Source organism: Nerophis ophidion, linkage group LG14 (genome assembly GCF_033978795.1).
Source record: "Nerophis ophidion isolate RoL-2023_Sa linkage group LG14, RoL_Noph_v1.0, whole genome shotgun sequence".
Taxonomy (NCBI): domain Eukaryota; kingdom Metazoa; phylum Chordata; class Actinopteri; order Syngnathiformes; family Syngnathidae; genus Nerophis; species Nerophis ophidion.
Genome location: NC_084624.1, coordinates 43,833,152 through 43,852,427, shown reverse-complemented (window position 1 = coordinate 43,852,427; position 19,276 = coordinate 43,833,152). Strand labels below are relative to the sequence as shown.

The following is a 19,276-nucleotide window of genomic DNA, read 5'->3' as shown; positions in this document are numbered from 1 at the left end:
ATGCTTATTCTATTGTTGTGTAAGGGCTGACATTTATCTCCCGACATACAAACCCCGTTTCCATATGAGTTGGGAAATTGTGTTAAATAGGGATGCACCGAAATGAAAATTTGTGGCCGAAGCCGAATAAAATTTAAACGCTTGGCCAAAGGCCGAATACCGAATAAAGAATGCAGTTTTTCCCCCCCAAAATAATATTGCATAAATAGCCTAGAAAAAATATTTAGACATGTTTTTCAAATAAAGTATTTTTTTATTGAATATTGACATTTTTTTAATATTCCAGTAGTCTTTGCTTTTCAAAAAAAGCACAGTTTTTCATTTATATTAGGCCTTCAAACAAAACATGCATTCCGAAAAAAACTAAAGTGCATTAAAGTGGATAAACCCACAACAAATGAATTATTGTCCTTTTGGCAAAAGTCTGCTTAGCCACAGCTAATAATGTAAACAGAAGGCTTAAGTAAATCTCAATTAAGTGTGTGCTTGTAACCTCATACACTTATACAGGTAGCCTACACAACAGGCTAATAATGTAAACAGAAGGCTCAAGTAAATCTCAATTAAGTGTGTGCTTGTAACCTCTTACTCTTATACAGGTAGCCTACACAACAGGCTAATAATGTAAACAGAGGCCCCACTAAATCTCAGTAAGTGTGTGCTTGTAACCTCATACACTTATACAGGTAAACAACATATCCCAACGTCACCACGTCACTGCACGTTGGTTGATTGCGTCACCGCGTCAAAAACTTGCGTCACACGCCACTATTCGGCCTTGTTTTTAACTCATTCCACCGAAGGCCGAATGTGGCTTTTTTTGCCATATTCGGACGAATATATTCGGTTACCGATTAATCGGTGCATCCCTAGTGTTAAATGTAAATATAAACAGAATACAATGATTTGCAAATCCTTTTCAACCCATATTCAGTTGAATGCACTACGAAGACAAGATATTTTATGTTCAAACTCATAAACTTTATTCTTTTTTTGCAAATATTATTAACTTATAATTTCATGGCTGCAACACATGCCAAAGTAGTTGGGAAAGGGCATGTTCACCACTGTGTTACATCACCTTTTCTTTTAACAACACTCAATAAACGTTTGGGAACTGAGGAAACTAATTGTTGAAGCTTTGAAAGTGGAATTCTTTCCCATTCTTGTTTTATGTAGAGCTTCAGTCGTTCAACAGTTCGGGGTCTCCGCTGTCGTATTTTACGCTTCATAATGCGCCACACATTTTCGATGGGAGACAGGTCTGAACTGCAGGCGGGCCAGGAAAGTACCCGCACTCTTTTACTACGAAACCACGCTGTTATAACACGTTGCTTGGCGTTGTCTTGCTGAAATAAGCCGGGGCGTCCATGATAACTAACGTTGCTTGGATGACAACATATGAACAGAGGAGCCTGTTCAGTGCTAGACTGCTTCATCCCAAGTGCAGGACTAATAGACTAAAAAAACTCCTTTGTCCCACACGCCATTAGACTGTACAACTCCTCTCTGGGGCGGGGGGCAGGGGGTACAAGGATGACAGGGGATGCAAAACAATAACAGTGCAATACGTTTTCATAACATGGTCATTACTGCCTAGTTTCTCTTGTTATATTCTTATTTTACTGTTATATTTTTATTCCCATTGTTGCTTTTTATTTTTTATTCTTATTGTAATATTTCTCTAAAAGTTTGAACATCAAATATGTTGTCTTTGTAGCATATTCAACTGAATATGGCTTGAAAATGATTTGCAAATCATTGTATTCCGTTTATATTTACATCTAACACAATTTCCCAACTTATATGGAAACGGGGTTTGTAAGTCACAGGCCCGTGAAAAGTACAAAAGATAAAATGATTAAAGGATAACACAGGGGTGCCTCGGCTCACGGGTGCCCCACCTGGCCAACCAGCACTCTTTGGCTGAGGGAATGCTACAGTAAACCCCGTAAGAACCACCCAACATCTGGTGTTCCACCTGTTCGACCTGCTACCATCGGGGAGGCTCTACAGGTGCATCAGAGCCAGAACAGACAGCTTCTTTCCCACAGTTGTCACCATCCTGAACTCAAACTTATTATAAATGATTCACCCCTATACAATATCCTACCCCAAGACCATACTGTGCAATATTACCCTTCTAGTGCAATACGTCCGACACTGATTGTCATTACTTTATTACTTCAGTATCGTATTTTTCGGACTATAAGTCATAGTTTGGCCGGGGGTGCGACTTATACTCCGGATCGACTTATGTGTGAAATTATTAACACATTACCGTAAAATATCAAGTAATATTATTTATCTCATTTGCGGAAGAGACGAAGAAAATGTCATCAATCGTCACACACACGTCAACCAATAAGAATTTGGCGGGGGAGGGTCATGGCAGAAGTGCATTGTGGGTCATGGAATTCTAACTGCTATATGCTATATGCCAGTGGTTCTCAAATGGGGGTACTTGAAGGTATGCCAAGGGGTACGTGAAATTTTTAAAAAAATATTCTAAAAATAGCAACAATTCAAAAATCCTTTATAAATATATTTGTTGAATAATACTTCAACAAAATATGAATGTAAGTTCATAAACTGTGAAAAGAAATGCAACAATGCAATATTCAGTGTTGACAGCTAGATTTTTTGTGGACATGTTCCATAAATATTGATGTTAAAGATTTCCTTTTTTTTGTGAAGAAATGTTTAGAATGAAGTTCATGAATCCAGATGGATCTCTATTACAATCCCCAAAGAGGGCACTTTAAGTTGATGATTACTTCTATGTGTAGAAATCTTTATTTATAATTGAATCACTTGTTTATTTTTCAACAAGTTTTTGTATCTTTTTTTCTAAATAGTTCAAGAAAGACCACTACGAATGAGCAATATTTTGCACTGTTATACATTTTAATAAATCAGAAACTGATTTAACCAAAAATGCTCTACTCTGATTAGGGGGTACTTGAATTCAAAAAATGTTCACAGGGGGTTCATCACTGAAAAAAGGTTGAGAACCACTGCTATATGCTACTGCCGTAGCTATTAAAATGGATCATTTCATCATTGGCAGTAACTTATAAAAACTGAGAAGGGCTGAACAAAAATGGCACCGAAAAGGAAATCATGTACTGCAGATTACAAGCTGGACGTAGTGAAATATGTAGCAGAAAACAACAAGAGGAAGCGGCGCATACCTTTGGAGTTGGCAGAGTTGTTTAGAAGCGACATCGAGGAAGAAGAGTTCATGGGATTTATTGATTAGTAGTGACAGATTGTTTGGTAAAGGTATAGCATGTTCTATATGTTATAGTTATTTGAATGACTCTTACCATAATATGTTAGGTTAACATAGCAGGCACCTTCTCAGTTGGTTATTTATGCCTCATATAACGTACACTTATTCAGCCTGTTGTTCACTATTCTTTATTTATTTTAAATTGCCTTTCAAATTTCTATTCTTGGTGTTGGATTTTATCAAATACGTTCCCCCAAAAATGCGACTTATACTCCAGTGCAACTTATATATGTTTTTTCCTTCTTTATTATGCATTTTCGGCCGGTGCGATTTATACTCCGGAGCGATTTATATTCCAAAAAATACAGTACTCTTGTTTTGTTCTGTGTAGTGTATAGTATTTTGTATAACATCCTGGATGATGCCAGTCACCCTCTGCATAGTGTTATCAGTAGCCAGAGGAGCCTGTTCAGTTCTAGACTGCTTCATCCCAAGTGCAGGACTAATAGACTCAAAAACTCCTTTGTCCCACACGCCATTAGACTGTACAACTCCTCTCTGGGGCGGGGGGCGGGGGGTACTAGGAGGACAGGGGATGCAAAACATTAACAGTGCAATACGTTTTCATAACATGGTCACTACTGCCTACATTGTCTTGTTATATTCTTATTTTACTATTATATTGTTATTCCCATTGTTGTTTTTTAGTTTTTATTCTTATTGTAATATTTCTCTATTTTGTTTCCATTTAAACCCCCATTATTTACTTTTTACTTTTATTTAAATTGATCTCAACTCTGTACACTGCTGCTGGAATTTTAATTTTCCTAAAGGAACTCTCCTGAAGGAATCAATAAAGTACTATCTATCTATCTATCTATAATGTACAGGATTGCTTATTGTTTTTATTGGATAGTAGTTTGTTTATTTTAATTCTTATTTTTTTATCTTTATTACTTATGTGATTTAATTTTATTCAAAAAAAATGTTTTCCCTTATCGCACCTTAAGTTGGAGTCCTTAATCTTGTTATATTTATACCCTCACTGCTGTTGTGTCCTTGGGCAAGACACTTTACCCGCCTGCTCCCAGTGCCACCCACACTGGTTAAAAAAACATGTTACTTAGATATTGGGTTTCATGATGTAAAGCGCTTTGAGTTGCTTGAGAAAAGCACTATATAAATATAATTCACTAATTCACATATGCAAATATAATGACAATAAAGTTCATTCTATTCTATTCTATCACACACTAGAATTAGTTAATATTTAGAGAGAGAAACTTATGTGTCTGGGAACCTCCAGTATATCTATTTTTAGGAACACTAATACGAAACCTCACAATAATGTCTGAATGCTAAAAACGTTATGACAGACCGCCTTAAAAAACGGAATAGCATTTAATTTTTTTTACTGACTGATTGGCAAGACTAAATTGGCCCTGTTGTGTGAATGTGGTCTGTCTATCTGTGTTGGCCCTGTGATGAGGTGGCGGCTTGTCCAGGGTGTATCCCGCCTTCCGCCCGAATGGAGCTGGGATGGACTACAGTGACACCCCGCGACCCTGAAAGGGACAAGCGGTAGATAATGGAAGGATGAATGAACGAAACACCCAGAATGTACATGAAAATAAAGAATGTGTGATTTACAATATTAACTATGAACAATAAAACACTGAATATTGACAACATATGAACGTCACACTCCCTCTCGATCTACATATTTTACATTTAAGCAAAATCAAACAAAAATGCAACAAACACAATGAAATATGAATACGCAGGGTAAAAAAAAACCCATCTACAATCTGATATATCACTAAGCTTTAGAACTTTGTTGTAAAAATCTCCTTCCACGTCTGTCACCAGAATTTCAGGCTGGCCGCGCTGAAAACACTCCGTGGAAACGCCCCCCACCCACACTGCTTGGTGCCTCGTCTGAGCTGCTGTGACTTACATTACCATAGTAACTAATTAGATTACTATAGTAACTAATTAGATGACCATAGTAACGAGTATATCATGCAAAAGCCTAGATTCCAACCATTGAAATACTTAGTATAGTTGAAGACTTGCGTTCTTTTGAAAACATGAGTGCACATCATAATTGCAGCTACCCTTTACTTCTTAAAAATCTAAAACAATTGTTTGGGAATGTCCGGCGGGCCAGATTGAAAAGGTTAACGCCCAGCCCCAGGCCATACATTCTTAAATTCAATCATTTATCCCGACACTTTTCTTTTTTGTACCATGGTGGCACAATCAAAAAAAGCCAAAGTCTCAATATATTTTTGTCTGAAAAAGTTTAAGTCACATTTTACAATTGGAATTGAGTAAACTTCATTTTGAAATGTGTGAACGTCCTTTTTGTGTGGTTGTGTCTTTTCCCCAGTGGGCAGTTTGCAATTGTGCGCAAGTGCAAAGAGAAAAGCTCAGGCGTGGGCTACGCAGCGAAGTTCATCAAGAAGCGCCGCCTGTCGTCCAGCCGGCGGGGCGTGAGCCGCGAGGAGATCGAGCGCGAGGTGAACATCCTGCGCGAGATCCAGCACAGCAACATCATCACGCTGCACGACATCTTCGAAAACAAGACCGACGTCATCCTCATCCTGGAGCTGGTGTCCGGCGGTGAGCTCTTTGATTTCCTGGCCGAGAAAGAGTCGCTGACTGAGGAGGAGGCCACACAGTTCCTTAAGCAGATCCTGGACGGCGTGCACTATCTCCACTCCAAGCGCATCGCTCACTTTGACCTCAAGGTTAGTTTTCACATTTCTTTTTCCATACACGATCCAATGAGATTCATTTCACTTGTTTATAATTGTGCTTCCTAATATTTTGCTTACTTTAAAGGGGAACATTATCAAAATTTCAAAAAGGTTAAAAACAATATAAATCAGTTCCCAGTGGCTTGTTTTATTTTTCGAAGTTTTTTTCAAAATTTTACACCTCCCGGTATATCCCTAAAAAAGCTTTATAGTTCTTGATTTTCGCTATTTGCGATGCGACTGTCCAGTTCCCTGTGACGTCATACAGTGCTGCCAATACAAACAACATGGCGGTTACCACAGCAAGATATAGCGACATTAGCTCGGATTCAGACTCGGATTTCAGCGGCTTAAGCGATTCAACAGATTATGCATGTATTGAAACAGATGGTCGGAGTATGGAGGCAGATAGCGGAAACGAAATTGAAGAAGAAACTGAAGCTGTTGAGCGAATAGCTATTGACGCTATTCGGCCATAGCATGGGTCTACCTAATGAAGTGGCCCATAGCGTGGCTGCCTTATTAGCGTCGCCGGTAAAATGTGCGGACCAAACGATCAGGACTTTCGCATCTTGTGACACTGGAGTAACTTAAATCCGTCGGTTGGTAAGTGTTTGTTTCGCATTAAATGTGGGTGTCTAGTTTCAAATGTACATACAGCTAGCGTAAATAGCATGTTAGCATCGATTAGCGTAGCATGTTAGCATCGATTAGCTGGCAGTCATGCCGTGACTAAATATGTCTGATTAGCACATAAGTCAACAACATCAACAAAACTCACCTTTGTGATTTTGTTGACTTAATCATTGCAAATGCATCTGCAGGTTATCCATACATCTCTGTGCTATGTCTGTCTTAGCATCGCCGGTAAAATGTGGAGACACTCTGGCACATTCTATGGGGGTCTGGCGGAAGATTTCTTGCCAGTGGTGCAACTTGAATCCCTCCCTGTTAGTGTTGTTACACCCTCCGACAACACACCGACGAGGCATGATGTCTCCAAGGTTCCAAAAAATAGTCGAAAAAACGGAAAATAACAGAGCTGAGACCCGGTGTTTGTAATGTGTTGAAAATGAAAATGGCGGCTGTATTACCTCGGTGACGTCACGTTCTGACGTCATCGCTAAAAGACCGATAAACAGAAAGGCGTTTAATTTGCCAAAATTCACCCATTTAGAGTTCGGAAATCGGTTAAAAAAATACATGGTCTTTTTTCTGCAACATCAAGGTATATATTGACGCTTGCATAGGTTTGGTGATAATGTTCCCCTTTAATTATTAAGTACAGTGGTACGCCCCACTTTTTGTATAAAATTTCGCCCCGGTTTTTGTATACCGTCCTTGTGATCATATGGCCAAACTTTGCGTGTATAGTCAGTCTGCCTGCTAATCATTGTGTGGGATCGACCACCCAAAGAAAGAATCCATGCAGTTGGTGGCTCCGTCTCGTTTGTTTATTGAGTACAGTTGCACAATAATCATATTGCACATGTACGGAAAAAGATGTCTAAGAGTTTTTATATATTAAATAAGGTAAAATATGTGTTAGATTATAGGGCAATGCGTACAGTATATTGCTTTGTTCACTTATATTGCCATATATCAGCTACTGTGTGGAAGTGTGGGGGAACACATAAGAGTAACATTAAGACATTGTATCAACTACAGAAAAGAGCTATAAGGATTATTCATAAAGCAGATTATCTAGAACAGGCTCGCATACTATTTATTAATTCTAGTTTATTGAAACTAAAGGAGCTAGTAAAGTTACAGACATGATGTGTTATTTTTAAGGCTAAAAGTCAAACATTATCAGCAAATTTACAAAAAATGTTTGTCATCACTTCTGAGAATGAAGAGCATAGAAGAAAAGGTCATTTCCAACATCAGTATTCAAGGACAACTTTAAAACAAATGTGTATACCAGTGATGGGGTTTCAACTATGGAATTCTCTTTACAATGAGATAAAAGATTGTAGAATTATATTCCAACTGAAAAAAACATATAAAGACAGAACAATAAGATCATATGGACAGCTGTAAGTGTTTACATTTTGCTTTATACTTATTTTTTTACTTATTTTTGTCTGGTTTTGTATTTGTTTTGTATCATCCCGTGAGGTGTATATTATTTATTGTTCGGTTTGTACTTCATGAAGTTTTTGCACTTGTTGTTTTTTTTTGTGTGTTTTTTGTTTGTTTTCATTATATTTGGATGTTTTTGTTTGGTTTATATGCTTGCGAATCTGGGCTATCCATTAACTACTTATTATGTTGAAGGGAGCAGGAAATATAAGATTTTCTTCATCCTGTTCCTTCTCAAGTTTACGGAGGTGTGTAAATATGCGTTTTGTTGCTAAAGTTTATTGTATATTGATCAAAAATGCACATCAATGAAGGAGATAAATAGAAATGAAAAAAATAAATAAAAATCTTGCAGGGGCCAAAGAAAGTTGCGATTACCAAAGCCCTTTGATAAAGAAATTGAGAAACAGTATGGAAATCAAGAAAAAACAAAGGTGGCGTCTGCGTTGCTCCACTTTCCCTGCTCATCGCTGTCTTTGCCCACAAAAGGGTAAATGTAATGTTAAATGTTAATTTATCCATCATGCATATGTACTTTTCAAAGGTATGGGTACCACGGTACTTTTATAGGTGTCAATGAAACTCTCTACCGACTTGCGTAAATTTTAAAGATGCCATAATCGGATACCTTTGTTGCACGTGACGTCAAGTCCGGCTGCAGACTCAGCACAGACCTAAGTACTTGATGGGCAAACAGGCGTTTTAGTAGTGGACTGACTGTGAGGCTCCATTTTTCAAAATGCGCCTGCGCAATGCTAATTTACATCGGAGATAGGATCAAATGCCATCCATCCATTTTCTATCGCTTATTCCCATGCGGTGGCGGGGGGCGCTGGTGCCTATCTCAGCTACAATCGGGCGGAAGTCGGGGTACACCCTGGACAAGTCGCCACCTCATTGCAGTGCCAACACAGATAGACAGACAACATTCACACTCACATTCACACACTAGGGCCAATTTAGTGTTGCCAATCAACCTATAGCATGGGTGTCAAACTCTGGCCCGCGGGCCAAATCTGGCCCGCCGTGTAATTTAATTTGGCCCTTGAGGCAATATCAATTTAGCATTAGAGCTGGCTCGCCAGTGTTATACAGCGTCTGTGCCGCTGTAACACCACATTCACCGCTAATACTCATACTTGCCAACCCTCCTAATTTTCCCGGTAGACTCCCGAAGTTCAGTGCCCCTCCCGAAAATCTCCCGGGGAAACCATTCTCCCGAATTTCTACCGATTTCCACCTGGACAACTATATTGGGGGCAGGCATTTAAGGCACTGCCTTTAGCGTTCTCTACAACCTGTCGTCACGTACGCTTTTCGTCCATACTAACAGCGTGTCACATAATATTTGTGGCTTTTACACACACACACACACACACACACACACACACACACACACACACACGCACGCACGCACAAGTGAATGCAAGGCATACTTGGTGAACAGCCCTACAGGTCACACTGAGGGTGGCCGTATAAACAACTTTAGCACTGTTACAAATATGCGCCACACTGTGAACCCACACTAAACAAGAATGACAAACACATTTTGGGTGAACGTCCGCACCGTAATACAACAGAACAAATACCCAGAACCCCTTGCAGCACTAACTCTTCGGGGAAACTTCCAGCTAACTGACCAATAATTAACGTTTTATTCATGCATTTTCTCTTGCTACTTCAAGGCTTGAAAGTTTGGTTCATTCATTATTGTTGGTTTTTTTTTCAAATGTATTATTAGCCTGTGGAAAAAATTTGATATTTACCTCAGAAGATTCCAAATAGAAAAAAAGGCATAACATTTTGATTTAAATTGTATTTAAATTTCATTTGATATGCCATTGATATTTTTAAATTATTATTATTATTATTTGAAACTGGATTTTGCATGTCACTAAAGTTATATAAGCCTTGCGTGTTCAATATTCATTGCAAAACTTGTTTGGGTCCCTATTAAAAGGTTAATTTGTTCAACCTTGGCCTGCGGCTTTGTTCCGTTTAAAATTTTGTCCCACTCTGTATTTGAGTTTGACACTCCTGACCTGTAGGATCAAATGGACTTTAATTTATGCGACAATGGGGAAATTATGTGATTTCAGTGCAGACACAAGAAGGGCACAAAAAAGTAAATTTACAGAAGCATCAAACAACACAACTACATAAAAGACAGTAAAAAAAAGCACAGATCTGATGCATCCTGCTGCCACTTCAGCAGAGCCATTTCTACATACAGCTACAAATTAAAACAACAAAAATAAGAAAATAATACATATTGTGCACATGGAATAGAACAGAATATATCTTTATTGTACATTGTACAACAAAATTGCAAGCAATCTAATTTAGTGCAAATTCATAATGACACATAAAAACATAAGAACATGGTACTCAGTAAAATCCTACAAAATATATTTGAGATTTGAAAGGTTCCCCACTCATAAAGTGATACATTTTTTTTTTTTTTTTTTAACTTTCAACACTTAAATTTCAAGATCAACTTCCGATATATCCGTCAATTTTAAGTTTGAACTATTATTTTGTTTGTTTTATGCTCTTTTTTCAAAACGTTGATGTTTTTATATGGCAACCACACAACATATGCAATATTTATTCCAAATAAAATATTTTTAAGTGATAATTTTTAAGTAATAATTCATTACAACAGATTTTTTAGTCCTTTTTTTTTTTTTGAGCAATGGAAAAAAAAATATAGACAATAAAACTGCCTGCATGACAGCTTTGTGTCAACTTTGCCACTTTTTCTCATTAGATTTCACCTCATTTCAGTTTTTTAAAATGTTTTTATTTTTATTTTTGCAATACTATCAATTTTGCAATTTTTAAAAATGTTTTATTTTTTTATTTTTGCAATACTATCAATTTTGCAAATGGCCCCAGGCCGCACTTTGGACACCCCTGGTATAAACTATTTGTAACACAATAAAGTGTGTGCCTGCACACAGAGGAAATTGTACTTTTTGGAGCCAAGAGTGTACAAATGCAAATATATATTTCAAACAGGGCTGAAATTATGTATTTTTTAATCACATTAATCACATTTTAGAGTTGGTATTAATCTTAATCAATCACAGGTGATTATTTGATTGCATAATTGAAATTGGTTTAAGAAAAGACTCCAATATGTGTACACAAATTCAGTTATATTTTCAGAATGTCATTCAGAAACATTTTAAAATGTTTTACTTGAATTCATGTCATTATTTGCACAAAACGTGTTAATAGTTTTATCTAAAGTTCTTTCAGTGTGTATTTTGGGCGGACATTTGCCAGCAAGCACACCAGTCGGAGTCTCCTTGCTCATTTTTTTACTGATGTTTTCATTGAGCTGATCACTGGCCGTATAGCGGTTAAGGTAGAGGAGCTTGTACGGTCAAAATAAAATATATGATTCATCTAAGTGTGGACATGATTAATAGTGTACCGTATTCTTCGGAGTATAAGTCGCTCCGGAGTATAAGTCGCACCTGCCGAAAAGGCATAACAAAGAAGGAAAAAAAACATATAGAAGTTGCACTGGAGTATAAGTCGCATTTTTTGGGGAAATTAATTTTTATAAAAATCCAACACCAAGAATAGACATTTGAAAAGCAATTCAAAATAAATAAAGAATAGTGAACAACAGGCTGAATAAGTGTACGTTATATGAGGCATAAATAACCAACTGCTATGTTAACCTAACATATTATGGTAAGAGTCATTCAAATAACTATAACATATAGAACATGCTATACCTTTACCAAACAATCTGTCACTCCTAATTGCTAATGTGTGGTCTCTTACGTGAATGAGCGAAATAATATTGTTTGATATTTTCGGTAATGTGTTAATAATTTCACACATAAGTCGCACCCTCGGCCAAACTATGAAAAAAACTGCGACCTTTAGTCCGAAAAATACGGTAATTAGATATGTCCGATGATATCGGACTGACGATATTATCGGCGGATAAATGCTTTAAAATGTAATATCGGAAATTATCGGTATCTGTTTCAAAAAGTAAAATTTATGACTATTTAAAACTCCGCTGTGTAGGGAGAAGTACAGAGCGCCAATAAAACTTAAAGGCACTGCCTTTGCATGCCGGCCCAGTCACATAATATCTACGGCTTTTCACACACACAAGTGAATGCAAGGCATACTTGGTCCACAGCCATACAGGTCACGCTGAGGGTGGCCGTATAAACAACTTTAACACTGTTACAAATATGCGCCACACTGTGAACCCACACTAAACGAGAATGACACTTTTTTCGGGAGAACATCCGCACCATAACACAACATAAACACAACAGGACAAATACCCAGAACCCCTTGCAGCACTAACTCTTCCAGGACGCTACAATATCCACCCCCGCTATCTCCACTTCAACCCTGCCCACCTCAACATCCTCATGCTCATTTCCCAAATTCCAAGCTGCTGTTTTGAGGCATGTTAAAAACAAATAATGCACTTTGTGACTTCAATAATAAATATGGCAGCGCCATGTTGGCATTTTTTTGCATAACTTGAGTTGATTTATTTTGGAAAACCTTGTTACATTGTTTAATGCATCCAGCGGGGCATCACAACAAAATTAGGCATAATAATGTGTTAATTCCACCACTGTATATATCAGTATCGGTTGATATCAGTATCGGTAATTAATTGTTGGACAATATCGGATATCTGCAAAAAAGCCATTATCGGACATCTCTCTCAATAACCATGTGGTCATTAAGCGATGTATGTCCTTTTCCATGTTTTCAGGCACCCTTATTCATCATTCAAGTGTTAAAAAGAGCCTGTCTCTAATGTGGAATGTATTTCCTATTTATCGCCTTGCAGCCTGAGAATATCATGCTGCTGGACAAGAATGTCCCTAATCCCAGGATAAAGCTGATCGATTTTGGGATCGCTCATCAGATCAAAGCGGGGAACGAGTTCAAAAACATTTTCGGAACGCCAGAGTTCGTAGGTGAGCACTCCTTCTCCCCTCATGTCCTGTTTCTCGCTGACTGTGTGATTTTGTGGTCGTGATCTCCACATCTGCTTCACATTCTGCGTGCCTTGCAGCTCCAGAAATAGTCAACTATGAGCCGCTGGGTCTGGAGGCCGACATGTGGTGAGACGCAATCCTTCTCTATTACTTTGTGAGGGCCGTGTTTAAGCGCTCGTTTGAGCTTATGCATTCTGCTATCTTCTCTGCAGGAGCATCGGGGTCATTACATACATCCTGTAAGTCTCCTCGCACCTCAAACTCGCTCTCCATCCCTGTCTAAAGAGGTCTTGTCCCCGCGTCAGGTTGAGCGGCGCCTCGCCATTTCTCGGCGAAACCAAGCAGGAGACCCTCACCAACATCTCGGCCGTCAACTACGACTTTGACGAGGAGTACTTCAGCAACACCAGCGAGCTCGCCAAGGACTTCATACGACGCCTGCTGGTCAAAGACCCCAAGTAGGACTTTGAATGTAAAGATGATGAACCACTCTGCCTTGTTCTGACTGACTCCTTTGTCGCAGGAAGAGAATGACCATCGATGACAGTCTTCAGCATCCATGGATAAAGGTGCTTCATTTTCTTATTACCGTATTTTTCGGAATATAAGTCGCACCGGCCGAAAATGCATAATAAAGAAGGGAAAAAACATATATAAGTGGCATTTTTGGGGGAAATTTATTTGATAAAACCCAACACCAAGAATAGACATTTGAAAGGCAATTTAAAATAAATAAAGAATAGTGAACAACAGGCTGAATAAGTGTACGTTATATGAGGCATAAATAACCAACTGCTATGTTAACCTAACATATTATGGTAAGAGTCATTCAAATAACTATAACATATAGAACATGCTATACCTTTACCAAACTATCTCTCACTCCTAATCCATAAATCCCATGAAATCTTATACGTCCACTCTCTTACGTGAATGAGATAAATAATATTATTGTATACTTTACGGTAATGTGTTAATAATTTCACACATAAGTCGCTCCCGAGTATAAGTCGCACCCCCGGCCAAACTATGAAAAAAACTGCGACTTATAGTCCGAAAAATACGCTATGTGTATATAGTACATATTACACATTGTTATGAAGGGTTTTGAAGGCTACAACAGTGACATCTTTCAAGCTTTATTTATCATGTTTAAAATCGTAAAAAAAAAAAAGCAGACACGTGTGTTTTTGTTCCATAATGATTGTAAACGATTTGCAAAATTCCCGAAAAAGTGCAGTTGCCCTTTAACATCAGTGGTCTTTGTGTGTGGAGTTTGCATGTTCACTCCATGACTGGGGGGGTTCTCTTCAAGTACTCCCACCTCCAAAAGACATGCACCTGGGGATAGGCCCCTCCCACCTCCAAAGACATGCACCTGGGGATAGGTTGATTGGCAACGCTAAATTTTCTCTAGTGTGTAAATGTGAGTGTGAATGTTGTCTGTCTATCTGTGTTGGCCCTGTGATGAGGTAGCCACTTGTCCAGGGTGTACCCTGCCTTCCGCCCGTATGCAGCTGGGATAGGCTCCAGCCTCCCCGCGACCCTGCCCTGAGAAGGACAATTGGTAGAAAATGGATGGATGGATGTATCCCTAGTTCTGAGTATGTGCTTTTATTGCCATCTCGTGTCTACTTTAAGTCTGTAGTATAAAAATTAGTGCAACATCAATACAGTATTTTTTTTCAATTTTTTGTTGGAATCCCATGTTTTTTTTTAGATTAAGGTTACAAGAAACACTGAAAATATTGATACATTTATAAAACTATTAATAATAAAATAAGCCTCAAAATTCAAACTATTGCAATTTTGGTACTCAAAAATTTGCCAAGAATTCAGCCGTTTTAGGCCACAGCAATCAAAAAAAAATTCTGCAAGGATTAATGTTTATTATTACTATATTTTTAGTGTTGATGTGTCTTAAAAGAGTTTTATTTTGAACGGATGCATATTTATAATATTTTTTGAATAAATAACCATGCATAATGAAGTGATTTTGTACACAAATAATTTAAAGATGTATAGTTATTTTTCTGCAGATAAGGACATCAGTGTTATATTTTAGTATTGTTTTTATCTGACAAACTACTGGAAACACATGTCTGATGAATCAAAATGATTAAAAACATGATTTATACAAAAATTATAATATGTTGTAATTAGAGATGTCTGATAATATCGGACTGCCGATATTATCAATATTATTATCGATATTGTCAGCCAATAAATGCTTTAAAATGTGATATCGGAAATTATCATTATCGGTTTCAAAAAGTATAATGTATGACTTTTTAAAACGCCGCTGTGTACACAAAAGTAGGGAGAAGTACAGAGCTCCAATAAACCTTAAAGGCACTGCCTTTGCCTGCCGGCCCAGTCACATAATTTTTACGGCTTTTCACACACACAAGTGAATGCAAGGCATACTTTGTCAACAGCCATACAGGTCACACTGAAGGTGGCCGTATAAATAACTTTAACACTGTTACTAATATGCGCCACACTCTGAACCCACACCAAACAAAAATGACAATCACATTTCGGGAGAACATCTGCACCGTAACACAACATAAACACAACAGGACAAATACGCAGAACCCCTTGCAGCACTAACTCTTCCGGGATGCTACAATATATATACCCCAACACCGCCCACCTCAACCTCCTCATGCTCTCTCAGGGAGAGCATGTCCCAACTTCCAAGCTGCTGTTTTGAGGCATGTTAAAAAAAAATAGTGCACTTTGTGACTTCAATAATAAATATGGCAGTGCCATGTTGGCATTTTTTTCCATAACTTGAGTTGATTTATTTTGGAAAAAACCTTGTTACATTGTTTAATGCAACCAGCGGGGCATCACAACAAAATTAGGCATTAAAATGTGTCAATTCCACGACTGTATATATCGGAATCGGTATTTAAGAGTTGGACAATATCGTATATCTGCAAAAAAGCCATAATCAGACATCTCTATCTGTAATATATTGTAATTATCTGGGATACAGCAACCATTTTTCTTCCGTTTTCCTCTCAAAATGAAAAAAATTACGCATGGTGAATGTTATCACAATAATCTTTGTGTAATTGAATTGATGAATCGAGATATTGAATGCAAGTTGTTGCATATTTGAATTGTGAGCAGCTAAAAGGTGCTTCCTTCACCAACTTGTGACTCCCCGCGCAGGTCATCAAGAGACGCAATGTGCGCCAGGAGGAGCGCGACCACAAGCCCGAGCGCCGGCGTCTGAAGACCACCCGGCTGAAGGAGTACACCATCAAGTCTCACTCCAGCATGCCGCCCAACAACACCTACGTCAACTTCGAGCGCTTCTCCCAGGTGCTGGAGGAGATCGCCTCGGCCGAGGAGGGCCTGAAGGACCTGGAGCGCAACCAGCGCTCGTGTCGCGACGACGTGGCCGCCCTGCTCTCCATCTACGAGGAGAAGGAAGCCTGGTACAAGGAGGAGAGCCAGACCATCTCCGGCGACCTGAGCGGCATCCGCCAGGAGCTGCAGCGCACGCAGGCCCAGCGCAAGAAGAGCCAGGAGGACGCCCGGCTCGCCATGCAAGCCGCCAACATCCTCAAGCGCAAGTTCGGACGCCTGGAAAACCGCTACGAGTCTCTGGCCGAGCAGGTGGCCTCCGAAGTCCGCTGGGTGGAGGAGCTGGTCCGCTCCATATCTTTGGAAAAGGATCGCCTGGACTGCGGCAGCACACCGTGAGCACAACAACTCTTTTCATTCCTCGCCTAACTCGGAGTCCTCCCATTAAAAAAAGGTCTCCTTTCTGTGCAGAACATTATTTATTATTTTACTGTAATTTTACTCCTCACGCTCTATTTTTTAAAAACATTTTTTAACTTAGAATGTTGGCATGTATTTTTCATAGTCGTTACAAAGCATTTGAGTCTTTTCTAAAGGGATGCAATAAACAGGATGGCCAGTCAGTCACTGCTACTGACAACATCTCACACTGTTCTGCTCATCGTCTTAAAACCTATGCACACTCGCCTTGTCCTCAAGACTTTAAATCATGGGACTTTTCTAATGTTTGTCGTCCGTGCACACCTCAAACATTCCATTGACCTTTTGACATATTCCGTGATGGGGGTTTTCCCATGCACGTACTCATTGGCACTTGAATGATTTAACTCTAGCAACGTTTAGAAATATATTTTAAATATCTTAGCTGCAAGCAGCTGTAAAATTGAAGGTGTGCAGCCTGTTCCAAATAAACAAAGTTTTATCTAACTTGTGTTTGTCGTTATGTTAAATGCTGTGAAATACGTCATGAAATAGTCATTAGAAAACAAAACATGTATCAGACTATATTGGCTCAGGTGGTAGTATTTGGCCCACAACGTAATGGTTTGCTCCCCTTGTGACCATGCGGAAGAATCCTTGAGAAAGATACATCTCATGTAAAGGGTGGATGTGATAATAGTGTCAAAGCGCTTTGAGTAACAAGAAAGTAGAAAAGCGCAATACAATTCTAATCCATTTTATTGTTCTACAATCTACATAAATCTTATTTTAAGATTACAACGATTGGGCGCCCTCTACTGGAGGTTTATAGAACCCTCAAGGAAATCACTTGTGTAGCTCATACATATATATATATATATATATATATAAAAGTGTATATATATATATATACACACACATCTGAAATTTTCATCATGAGTACACTTCAACTGTGAGAGACAGAATGTGAAAAAAAATCCAGAAATTCACATTGTAGGAATTTTAAAGAATTTATTTGTGAATGATGGTGGAAAATAAGTATTTGGTCAATAACAAAAATTCAACTCAATACTTTGTAATATTACCTTTGTTGGCAATAACCGGGCCGCAGAAGAATTAGCTCGGTTGGTAGAGTGGCCGTGCCAGCAACTTGAGGGTTGCAGGTTCGATTCCCGCTTGTGCCATCCTAGTCACTGCCGTTGTGTCCTTGGGCAAGACACTTTACCCACCTGCTCCCAGTGCCACCCACACTGGTTTAAATGTAACTTAGATATTGGGTTTCACTATGTAAAGCGTTTTGAGTCACTTGAGAAAAAGCGCTATATAAATATAATTCACTTCACTTCACTTATTTAAAAAAAAATAAAAAAAATGTTTTTTTTGTTTTTTTTTTATTAAATCAACATAAAAAAACATTATACACTTACAAATAGTGCACCAACCACAAAAAACTCAATTTTTCATGACAAAAACGTCCCTTTTTCATGACAAAGAAGAAAAAAGGACACCCCCCCCGGCCGCGGGACAAATTATTAAGCGTTGACCGGTCCGCAGATATAAAAAGGTTGGGGACCACTGCTATACAGGACTGTCTCAGAAAATTAGAATATTGTGATTAAGTCCTTTATTTTCTGTAATGCAACTAAAAACATGAACATTTCATACATTCTGGATTCATTACACAACTGAAATATTGCAAGCCTTTTATTATTTTAATATCGCTGATTATGGCATACAGCTTTAAAAAACTAAAAAAAACCTATATCAAAAAAATTAGAATATTTCCTCAGAAAGATTTATAACAGCAAAACAAAATCAAACATTTGAAAATGTCAGTTAATGCACTCAGTACTTGGTTGGGAATCCTTTTGCACGGATTACTGCATCAATACGGCGTGGCATGAAGGATATTGGCCTGCTGTTATAAATCTTTTTTTTATTTTTACTTGGTCTGAGGAAATATTCTAATCTTTTGAGATAGGATTTTTGAGTTTTCTTAAACTGTATGCCATAATCAGCAATATTCAAATGATAAAAGGCTTGCAATATTTCAGCTGATGTGTAATGAATCCAGAATGTATGACATTTTCATGTTTTTAGTTACATTACAGAAAATAAAGGACTTAATCACAATATTCTAATTTTCTGGGACAGTCCTGTTGGTCTTTACCAGGTTTGCACACACAGTAGCTGGTATTTTGGCCCATTCCTCCATGCAGATCTTCTCGAGAGCGGTGATGTTTTGGGGCTGTCGCCGAGCAACACAGACTTTCAACTCCCTCCACAGATTTTCTATGGGGTTGAGGTCTAGGGACTGGCTAGGCCACTCCAGGACTTTCAAATGCTTCCTACGGAGCCACTCTTTCGTTGCCCGGGCGGTGTGTTTGAGATCATTGTCATGCTGGAAGACCCAGCCACGTTTCATCTTCAAAGCTCTCACTGATGGAAGGAGGTTT

The 19,276-nt window shown here is 38.5% G+C and overlaps 1 protein-coding gene across 2 annotated transcripts in view; it reads left to right on the top strand.

Annotated features, from left to right (window-relative positions):
* The window catches only part of dapk3 (death-associated protein kinase 3), an 18,391-nt gene extending 1,064 nt beyond the window's left edge, over positions 1-17,327 (top strand). For both annotated transcript variants that reach the window (XM_061920819.1, XM_061920820.1), the window contains exons 3-9: positions 5,628-5,988; positions 12,929-13,058; positions 13,157-13,205; positions 13,292-13,318; positions 13,385-13,537; positions 13,603-13,648; positions 16,263-17,327. In XM_061920819.1, the coding sequence (XP_061776803.1) occupies positions 5,628-5,988; positions 12,929-13,058; positions 13,157-13,205; positions 13,292-13,318; positions 13,385-13,537; positions 13,603-13,648; positions 16,263-16,799 (1,303 nt within the window). In that variant the 3' untranslated portion in view covers positions 16,800-17,327. The remainder of the gene's footprint in view (positions 1-5,627; positions 5,989-12,928; positions 13,059-13,156; positions 13,206-13,291; positions 13,319-13,384; positions 13,538-13,602; positions 13,649-16,262) is intronic.
* The last annotated feature ends 1,949 nt before the right edge of the window (positions 17,328-19,276 follow it).